The sequence below is a fragment of the Periplaneta americana genome, chromosome 6 (assembly GCF_040183065.1).
Source record: "Periplaneta americana isolate PAMFEO1 chromosome 6, P.americana_PAMFEO1_priV1, whole genome shotgun sequence".
In the NCBI taxonomy this organism is placed as follows: domain Eukaryota; kingdom Metazoa; phylum Arthropoda; class Insecta; order Blattodea; family Blattidae; genus Periplaneta; species Periplaneta americana.
Genome location: NC_091122.1, coordinates 64,399,908 through 64,410,018, shown reverse-complemented (window position 1 = coordinate 64,410,018; position 10,111 = coordinate 64,399,908). Strand labels below are relative to the sequence as shown.

The following is a 10,111-nucleotide window of genomic DNA, read 5'->3' as shown; positions in this document are numbered from 1 at the left end:
ACAACGCAGATCTGCACGCATTTTATTCTTCACCTAACATAAGTAGGAACATTAAATCCAGACGCTTGAGATGAGCAGGGCATGTAGCACGTATGGGCGAATCCAGAATGCAGATAAAGTGTTAGTTGGGAGGCCAGAGGGAAAAAGACTTTTGGAGAGGCCGATACGTAGATGGAAAGATAATATTAAAATAGGTTTGAAGGAAGTGGGATATGATGCTATGGACTGGATTAATCTTGCTTAGGATAGAGACCGATGGCGGGCTTATGTGAGAGCAGAAATCTCCGGGTTCTTTAAAAGCCACATGCAAGTAAGTAAGTAAGTAAGTAAGTAAGTAAGTAAGTAAGTAAGTAAGTAAGCAAGTAAGCAGGTTAAAAATCCTGATATTATTTTACATTACACTAGGAATGCTTTCCATTGATGCTGTAGAAAGCAACTTTACCTGTGCAGGAGAGCTACGTCACTGCTAGTGGTGTTAGAGGGTGCTATTAAGGTGGTACTCTCTATTCGAAACACACTATACATTCCAATGAAGTCATTCAACCACTGACTATGAAATGGAGTGGAATGTACGGGATGGGGCACTGCTACCTGTTACGATCTGTTGTGCTACCTCTCAAGCCAGAAGCATTTCCAAACCCACACCGGCTGACGACACTAAGGTTCGCTGAGTACCCAGGTTTCGAGCAGGTAACTTCCCTCGTCCCTAGGCCAGCCCCTTCCATGCCAGCCGGCGATCGGGGAATACAATGAAATGATGACGAAATGGAGAAATAGTGAAAGAAGGATGTAGAAGCCTATTGTGGGGAAAAAGGGTTGAACCCCGAGAAAACCCCCAACTGTAACCTTGTCTGCCACAAGTGTTACTACAGATTTACCAACGGTAATCTCACTAGAGGTTTTGATTTGTCTAAAAAAATTCAAAACTCTAGTGAAATTTAATTGACTATTACACGACTAGAAGAAAGTACCTACATAAAGATTAGAAGAAATAAAGTACTCTAATACAATAAAATATTAATTGACATACTAAAATTCTATTTCACTAATGTTAGCTTCACCAAAATATTTCAACAGAGCTGCCATTTCCAGTTGACTATCTATACGGTAAACAAATGACGATCTTAAAACTTGTTCTATAGTACAGTAAAGAATTTGCAGCTTGAAATGTTGGCAAACAAAGAAACAAATGCTAGGGTAGTGATAAAAAGAAACAAATGCTAGGGAAACGATAAAATTAAACAAATGCTAGGGAAACGATAACATTAAACAAATGCTAGGGAAACGATAAAATTGTGCGATAAGCAGCCATGATTGGTTGAAAGACGTCCTTTCGTACCGTTTTATTCGTCAAAAGTAGTATGACGTAGTAAAAGTAAGTCATAGTAAATATCTCTTAAAAACAACAAATATTAAAATACTGTTCATAGAAATAAAGTCAGGAGAGCGGCTAATGAAATTTTGAGATATAAACCATTTAACAATGTAAGAAAAAAATAAATTTGTAACACAAAGTTTACTTTTAAACGGAAACCTCATATTAATTTTAGCGAAATTGAAAGTAGGAAAAATTACATTAAGGATACATCGAAGTGAAATTTGGAAATTTTAAAATATTTGACTTACAGTTTCAATTTTTTGCAGACATATTATTTGACATATAAAATAGTACACACACATTTTCAGCTCAACTGATAAATATTCAGTCATATTTTAAGTGTTTCATATAAAAAATAATTATTTTCCATCTCTTCATAAATAGTTATTTACCTATAAGTGGCTTAAATTGATAATTGTTCGTGAGTGAGATGTTTATGACGCTAACTCGTAGTGTGCCATAATTTCTCACTAATAGCTGCCTCCATTGGCAGAGTTTAGATGCGCGGAGTGTACCTATTCATGTGGTTCTACGGGGACATCATTTTATTTTTACTTCAATTTTTATTTTACCTGAGTTTCTGAATGTACTTCACTCCCATCCCTTCTACTAATGAAGTTGAACCGTCCTCCACACGGATCCAAGACCGAATACACAGTCATAGTAGCCTTACGGTCACAGTAAACAGTACGTTCCAAAAATATGTTCGCGTTTTCCAGTGACGAAAGAGCTTTCAATATTGAATCATTTTCGCACAGGTACTGTCGTCTATTTGCCTACGTCGCATCTCGGTTTCCCCCACCTGCTTCTATTCGCCTCTCTGTAAAGGCTAGTGACTGGGCTGTCTTAGCTCTTTTCTGAGAACATTAATTTCTGTTATGAATTGGACGTCTACGCAATATTATACCCATACAACTGTTTAAAAAACTTAAATAAAAGGGCCTCGTTAAGTAATTAACTGTCACATGATTTCACCCCTTTCTACGACCCTGCAACATAACCACTTGGACGGACAGTAGATAGCATGTCTGAGTAATTTTATCTTTTCGGATCGGCCAGAAGTGAAGATTTAATTTACAGTACGTAAGGTCTCTTTTATAGAGTAGGTACAGAATTATTTCAACACGAGTTACTGATACGAAGTACGAACCTGGTAATTGGTATTACGTACAGTAGTCTATAGTGCGATAATATGCACATTAGAACTGAAACCTGTATCGAAATGAACGGCCACCATTTTCAAAAATATGTTTAAATATCCATATTATGATTATTTTTCAATTTAACTTCATTCTATATATTGTACGCTAATGTGCTGTAGACAGTATAATATAACCTGCATAATGAATACGTCCGAATGTACAGATCAGTTCGTGAGTAAAAACATTCATTGTTAATACTGTACTGTATTTTGATTAAACAAAAACCTAATGAAAATTATCAAACTCAAAAGCGTGATATTTCCTAGTTTACGTAACTGAATGAACTACTTTCCTTCCCTCCTGTTCCTAGTAAAGTGATTTGTATGCATATTACGCCAGTATAATCGAACTCCAGTCGTGGAAGGGGTAGCAAACGGTATTTTCGGTTCTCAACCGTTGATCCAAAGGTATAACCAGGTTAATATTAGAAATGTTAGTAAAAATAAAATGATGTCCCTGTATAAAGGTTATGATGCGTTGTGCCTAAATTGATCTCTATTGAAGTATTTTTAATACCTCCTCGCTAAATTTGTCCAAATTCTATATCTATGACTTTGACAATATGCGGATACGTGATGGGATTTTTGTGGAGTAGGTCCGCACGTCGCGAAGCCCTCTGTTAACCAGAGACAAGCCAGTAATAGGTCAATTTTGAATCACTCGGCGTATGAAATATGTACGCGAAAGCATGTGAAGGGAGGAGAATGAAACAAGACACCCTCAAAGATACATTGAGCGACAATAACATCAGATATACGTCTACACCGTCCCTATTAAGGCCAGCCTTTATCATACATTTCCTTGAACAACACTCGTGTTTTGCAAACCGATAATCCGTCTTCTGCAAGTACACAAGTATGAGTAACTTACAGAAAAAAATTAACTTGAGTCACTGAAATCTGATAACAGAAGGCGTAACATAAAACTCCGGCGTCAACGAGAACTACAGAATTTATTTCGTTTAATGTGTCAACAAGATTATCGCGGAATTAATCCAAAGACTATTTTCCATTGCGACTAGTGAGTGGAAATATTAAATATAATATATTAACTTGATTTTCCAAAAGGAGATTGCACTAACTACCTCTGCTATGATAAGCATAATAATTATATTTTAAGTCACTTTTGAAATTAATTTTTAAATTTGAATTCGATTATTGTCTCTTATTTACAGTACTAAGCTACATTAACAATGCAAATTTAAACTTAAACTTAAGGTGGTTATGGATCTGGATACGATGTTTTAAATAAAACTATTCATATTACGTTTACAAAGACTTAAAACCTTGATAGAACCGAACCTTTATGTTTAAGTGTACGTCAAAATCAAGGAAATAACTAATCACAAGACAGGAGTGACACGGTAATGGAAAACAAGTAAATAGACAGGCAGACAGGCAGTCAGACAGACAGACAGACAGATAGATAGATAGACGGACGAACGGACGGATCGATCGATGGATGGATGGATCGATGGATGGATGGATAGATGGATAGATAGATAGATAGATAGATAGATAGATAGATAGATAGATAGATAGATAGATAGATAGATAGATAGATAGATAGATAGATAGATAGATAGATAGATAGATAGATAGATAGATAGATAGATAGATAGATAGATAGATAGATAGATAGATAGATAGATAGATAGATAGATAGATAGATAGATAGATCGGTGGGTGGGTGGGTGGGTGGGTGGATGGGTGGATGGATGGATGGATGGATGGATGGATAGATGGATAGATAGATAGATAGATAGATAGATAGATAGATAGATAGATAGATAGATAGATAGATAGATAGATAGATAGATAGATAGATAGATAGATAGATAAAAATGAATGAATGATTGAATGAATAAATGAATGAATGATTGAATAAATGAATGAATGAATAAATAAATAAATAAATAAATAAATAAATAAATAAATAAATAAATAAATAAATAAATAAATAAATAAATAAATAAATAAATAAATAAAAACCAGAAATGAGATGATGAGAAAAGGATGAAGGGGTAGGAAAGGAAGTGGCGAACATGAGTGGGCTTCCAATCGCCTGATAAAGTTACCTGATATTCATCCATAGGGGTGAGGGAAAAACCCCGAAGGTACCTCACCCAGGCAACTCGTCCTGACCAGGATTCGAACTCGGGACAGCTGGGGTTCGGAGTAAGACTCGCTAACCCCTCAGCCAGAATTTATGTGGTTAACCAATCAACGAATCGCAGTGCAATATAAACAAACCAATTGCAGGAACACAACACTGAACGCTACGCACGAGAAACATATCCCCATTAAATTGCTGCGATACAAAACACATTTCAGTTGTTACCTGGCCATACCTCAGGCTTCACGACAGTAACGACAGTGGTTAGAACAACTAAACTCATATCCTCATGTTGTCGTATAAATTCCTACCATTACTAATGAAGAATTCATGCTGCATAATATTCGAGACGCCACAGAAGCATACCAAAAGACGTCAATCGTATAAACAATTTCCGTGTAAATTTTGGTTTTCTTAACTTGGGCTGTTGTTTCATTCGAAACCTCAATTTTTACTTTAAGTATTACAGAAACTATGTAGGTGGGATTGAGTTGTTTGCTGCAGTGTGTATTGAAGTTGTTTGAAACAGCAACAACACATTTTGTTTCGAGAAGTCGAAAACAGTTTGTTTGACGCTGTGTGGTCTTAGCATAAGTCGTCATCAAACGAGAAGGTAAAACACGATAAAGAAAGAAAGAGTATAATAATTCCTGGGTTGGCGTTGTCCGTGAAGGCTATGCAATTCTATTAATTGACTTCATTGATCCGACGTCGTTGATCTAGATCGGAAAGTATTCCCAAGCTCCTACTTCACTTCATCACAATTTGTCACTACTTTTTGTTCCTCCACTTTTAATTATTCCTGGTACAGAGGTCATTACAACTTCATGTAATCCATATAAACATTTACTTTATTTCAAGGCATTATAGCTTTCCAAGAAACAGCAAAGCCATAGTGGGGTTATGTGATACGATCTGTAGATTGCCATGAGGTTTTAATGAAGTCCCACAACTGAAAAGTTTCCTGTTTGCCTAGCGGATCGATTCCACAGCGCGAGATAGCTACTCGAGCAACTTGTGTCAGAGATCCGTATTAGTTCGGAACAGTCACGGCTGACGGCAAGCACGACTGTCGATTTACAACTCTAGTTTTTTTATCTGTTCATTATACTTCCGCTCCAACGTGTTTGTACTTAATAATTCAAAGCTGTAACATTGTCATGTTCGGCCATTTTGGTACTAAGAATTCTGATAACATTGTGGAATAAAAGTGCGACAAAACGCGACAGTTTGTTTCAAGAAATGTTAATACAAGAACGCTTAATTTAATCGTGACTGAACTATTTGTTGCAAACATTAGCCTACTTGGGAATGTTTTGTATCTGTTGGAAGTGGTGTAAATTTTGAAGTTCGGTTAACAACAAAAACAACAAAATGTAGAAGATACTATTTAGTAACTGAGATAAAACAATTTCTTACTAAGTGAAGTGTTAAATATCAGCAGTCATAAGTTATTTTGAATAAGTGATATTTTTAAGTTCGTTTAATTGAATTATCATACGAAAGACACTTAATATCATTTCGTTTGAAGAGCATATTATAGACTATTTACATCAAAATATGAAGGATTGTTTATAAAACTTAAAAAAGAAGAAATTTTAACTAAGTTCATTGTACATAATTCGACTTAGAGTGATAATTTGTGTTTGGACAATTAGAATTTGGCGTGGTAAAGTTTTCGTACCTCTTGGATACGGTTTTTGAATGTACCGGTAATGATAAAAAGGGAGATGATATATTAAATATGTGAAGATCTACATCTAAGAATCAAATTTATATACATTGAAGTGCAATATTATCAAAACGTATATCCACAACAAAGTCTGGAAGTTGAAGGAAATGTAATGTAAAAGGAAGCCAAATTTGATCAGGTTGTCTCATCGAACTTTTCGTCTTAAGTTTGTACAAAGAATTGCATGATTAATAGCCCCGGAAGTTTACATACTCTAAACTTAGTTTCACATGAGTTGTGGGCGTTGTAATACTTGAATTTAATTAAAACACAAAGAAATTTATTACTAAAAGACGAATTATTTGAAGTATTACACTGAAAAATACTATAGGAAGCTATTAAATAGACTTCATAATATACTCACCATATTCTGGTGGAATTTCCTAAATGTACTCTTAATGAAAAATTTTAAAATTATAAACAAAAGGCAGAGACTAAAACCTGATCAATGGAAAAAAACTTGAAGGATAAGGTGCAATATAAATAATACAAAATAACAGTTAATAATATTAGGACATAAATTCACCAATAGAATATAACAATTAAATTAAATAATTATTGACCAGGTTTTTCTTCCTAATAAGTTTACATAACCTGTGAGAGACTGTTAAGAGAAATTCACATGTTTCCTTCAGACATGACTAAGCAGCCATCTGACGTTTATTCTTCGTTCAGACTGCTGTATCTGATTTCTAAGATCCTGGGCCTCGCACCTTTCAAGTATGGCAGGATTCCTTCGGACACATCCATCAGGAAATTTCTTCGCAACATCTATAATGGTGCAGTTCTGTTGCTGGTGCTGGGGTGGTTCGTGTCATCCATCACGTGCGACTCGCTCAAAGTCTACAGCAAGGAGTCTAGCACCTACATCATCCCAATCGTAAGCCAGATCAGCACCATCTTCGGCGCGACCATCACTTCATTAATTGTCTGCCATCGAGGAACTCTGCAGCGCGTATGTACCAAGCTTCTGCTTGTCGATAGGGTTCTTATGGTGCCGCCACAAATTCACAGAAAAACTGGGTGGATCATGTCTGCAGAAATATTAATAGTGTTCAGTGCTTTGGGGATTATGCATTTCTTCGACATGAATGGACGAGAAAACTACATATTAATCCTGCAGTTTGCAGGATGGATTCTTTCCAGCTATATCAATATCACCGTTCTTCTCCAGTTCGTAAACTGTGTAAGGATTCTCAAGGATAGATTCAAGATACTAAACTCTCAGCTCTCAGAAATGTTGATTCCTCACTTTGAAGAAGATGGTCTCAACTCTTATCTCCTGAGCCTTCAAACGTCTGGAAGATTGAGTCTCTCAGTTGACAATCATTTTGGATTAGCACCTACGGATCAGAGTGCGTCACTTTCTCAACACACATCACGCACTAAGAGCACAGCACGTACTTCTGACAGCCACGCTTCAGAAATCAACGCTCTACGCCTTACTTACAGCATGTTGTACGATCTGACTCAAAATGTGAACTCTGATTACGGAATTCAGATCCTCCTAGAAATGGCACACTCTTTCATATCTCTAGTGATGTCCATGTATGTTGCCATGACATCAAAGGCCGATCCTCGTCTCACGGAATGTGACGAAGTTGCATGTGTTCGAGTCATAACGAATTTTAGTTTAGCTACAATATGTTCATTAAAATTTATATTCATCGCTGCTTCGTGCCATGCAGCCAGCGACGAAATGATACGCACACCATTGCTCGTACAGAAACTACTATCACCACGATCACTAGGAGCCGAAACGATCACCGAACTTCAATCTTTTTCTCAAATGTTGAATAACGTCAGTACTCAGTACACAGCTTCAGGGTTCTTTACTCTCAATTTGAATTTATTGAGTAGTATTGCCGCTGCTGCAACTACGTATATTGTTATATTAATTCAAATGTCCCCTCAATAAGCAAATAGGTATTTATTTTATTAATATTCAAACGACAAAAGTAAAGTGAAAATCTCATTATAGTATTATAGTTGAATTGAAATAAAAATTATATTAAAAACATACTAAGAAAGACAATTTTGGAAATTATTTTCAATACTAAATATTTACTTTCTCTGAGCTTTAAAATGTGTTTATTTTACATGTGACTATTTCAGTGACAACGAGAGAAAGTTTAAGTGATGTGAATAGTTCGAGTGAAAAGTGACTGGCAGTGTTTGCGTTTAAATTAATATCTGCTATCTCAGCCAACGGCGACCAGAAAAGAGGTATAAGACGTGTTAGAAAATGAGAAAAACTGAGAAATGTTGCTAAGTTAAACAATTATATGCAGTTTGTGAAGTGAAAAGTAAGGAAATATCAAATATCTTGCCCACAAAACTTGTTTTAAAGCAAAATTTAATGGAAAAGGAAAAAACAGTAACATCCCCACTATACTAATAAGTTATTGTCGTTAGTTTTCAGCGTTTAGAAAAAATGTGTCACTAGAATATTTAAACATTTAAATACGATGCAACGACATCTGAAATCGAACTGATGGATGCTACAATTATTATTCAATCACAAGGTTACTGTTGTGAACTTTGGGCACATAATAATGTATTGTAATAGTTAGTACGAATTTGACAATTCAAAATCGCTTACTCAAACGTGAAATGTATTACAGATAATGTCGTTTTATGAAATATTATAAGGGCCTACATTTTATTTAAGTTACAACAAACGAAGTATTTAAGCCTAGTCCTTAAGTACAAACCTTACAATGAATGAATGGTTTTGATACACATGTCTCAGCTTATGTTTGATCCCACTACTGCTCTTCAATCTAAATCTCTGTTAGAAGTTAAATATTTTGAAAATTTCGTCATGAAGAAAGTAGGCTTTGGATAGAAAGAGATGATAATATAAGGGCCGAAGGCGATGCCACAAGCTGGGTATTGCGTGAGTTTCGTTTCTTCTGCTATTTTAACTTTATCTTTTGTTATTTTAATTGTAGTGGATTTATGCGTTGTTCTGTTGTAAGCACTAGCTTTCGATTAGATAAAACCGGATATTTTGGTTCAAAATTGAGTACACTCATTAAATTTATTCGTGATAAATCTGAGATCATTTCTGAACAATTCAGAACATATTAGATCTCGTAGTTCAATTTCTGATCAATTCAAAATTTATTAGATCTCGCAGTTCCATTTCTAAGTACATTCAAAGTATACTAAATCTCGTAGTTTCATTTCTAAGTACATTGAAAGTATACTAAATCTCGTAGTTCCATTTCTAAGTACATTCAAAGTATACTAAATCTCGGAGTTTCATTTCTAAGTACATTAAAAGTATACTAAATGTCGTAGTTCCATTTCTAAGTACATTCAAAGTATACTAAATTTCGTAGTTCCATTGCTAAGTACATTCAAAGTACCGTATACTAAATGTCGTAGTTCCATTTCTAAGTACATTCAAAGTATACTAAATCTCGTATTTCTATTTCTAAGTACATTCAAAGTATACTAAATCTCGTAGTTTCATTTCTAAGCACATTCAAAGTATACTAAATTTCGTAGTTCCATCTTTAAGTACATTCAAGGTAGGCCTATACTAAATTTCGTGGTTTCATTTCTGATCAATGCAAAATTTATTAGTTCTCTTAGTTCCATTTCTAAATATATTCAAAATAAATTAGAATTCTTAGTTCTATTTATAAATAAATTCAAAGTATATTTTATTTTCAT

The 10,111-nt window shown here is 34.9% G+C and overlaps 1 protein-coding gene across 1 annotated transcript; it reads left to right on the top strand.

The window, feature by feature from the left end:
• The first annotated feature begins 6,643 nt into the window (after positions 1 to 6,643).
• On the top strand, positions 6,644 to 9,208 carry LOC138702203 (putative gustatory receptor 28a). The gene has a single exon (XM_069829805.1). It carries the CDS (start codon positions 7,050 to 7,052, stop codon positions 8,343 to 8,345), a length of 1,296 nt encoding a protein of 431 aa, XP_069685906.1. The 5' UTR covers positions 6,644 to 7,049; the 3' UTR covers positions 8,346 to 9,208.
• The last annotated feature ends 903 nt before the right edge of the window (positions 9,209 to 10,111 follow it).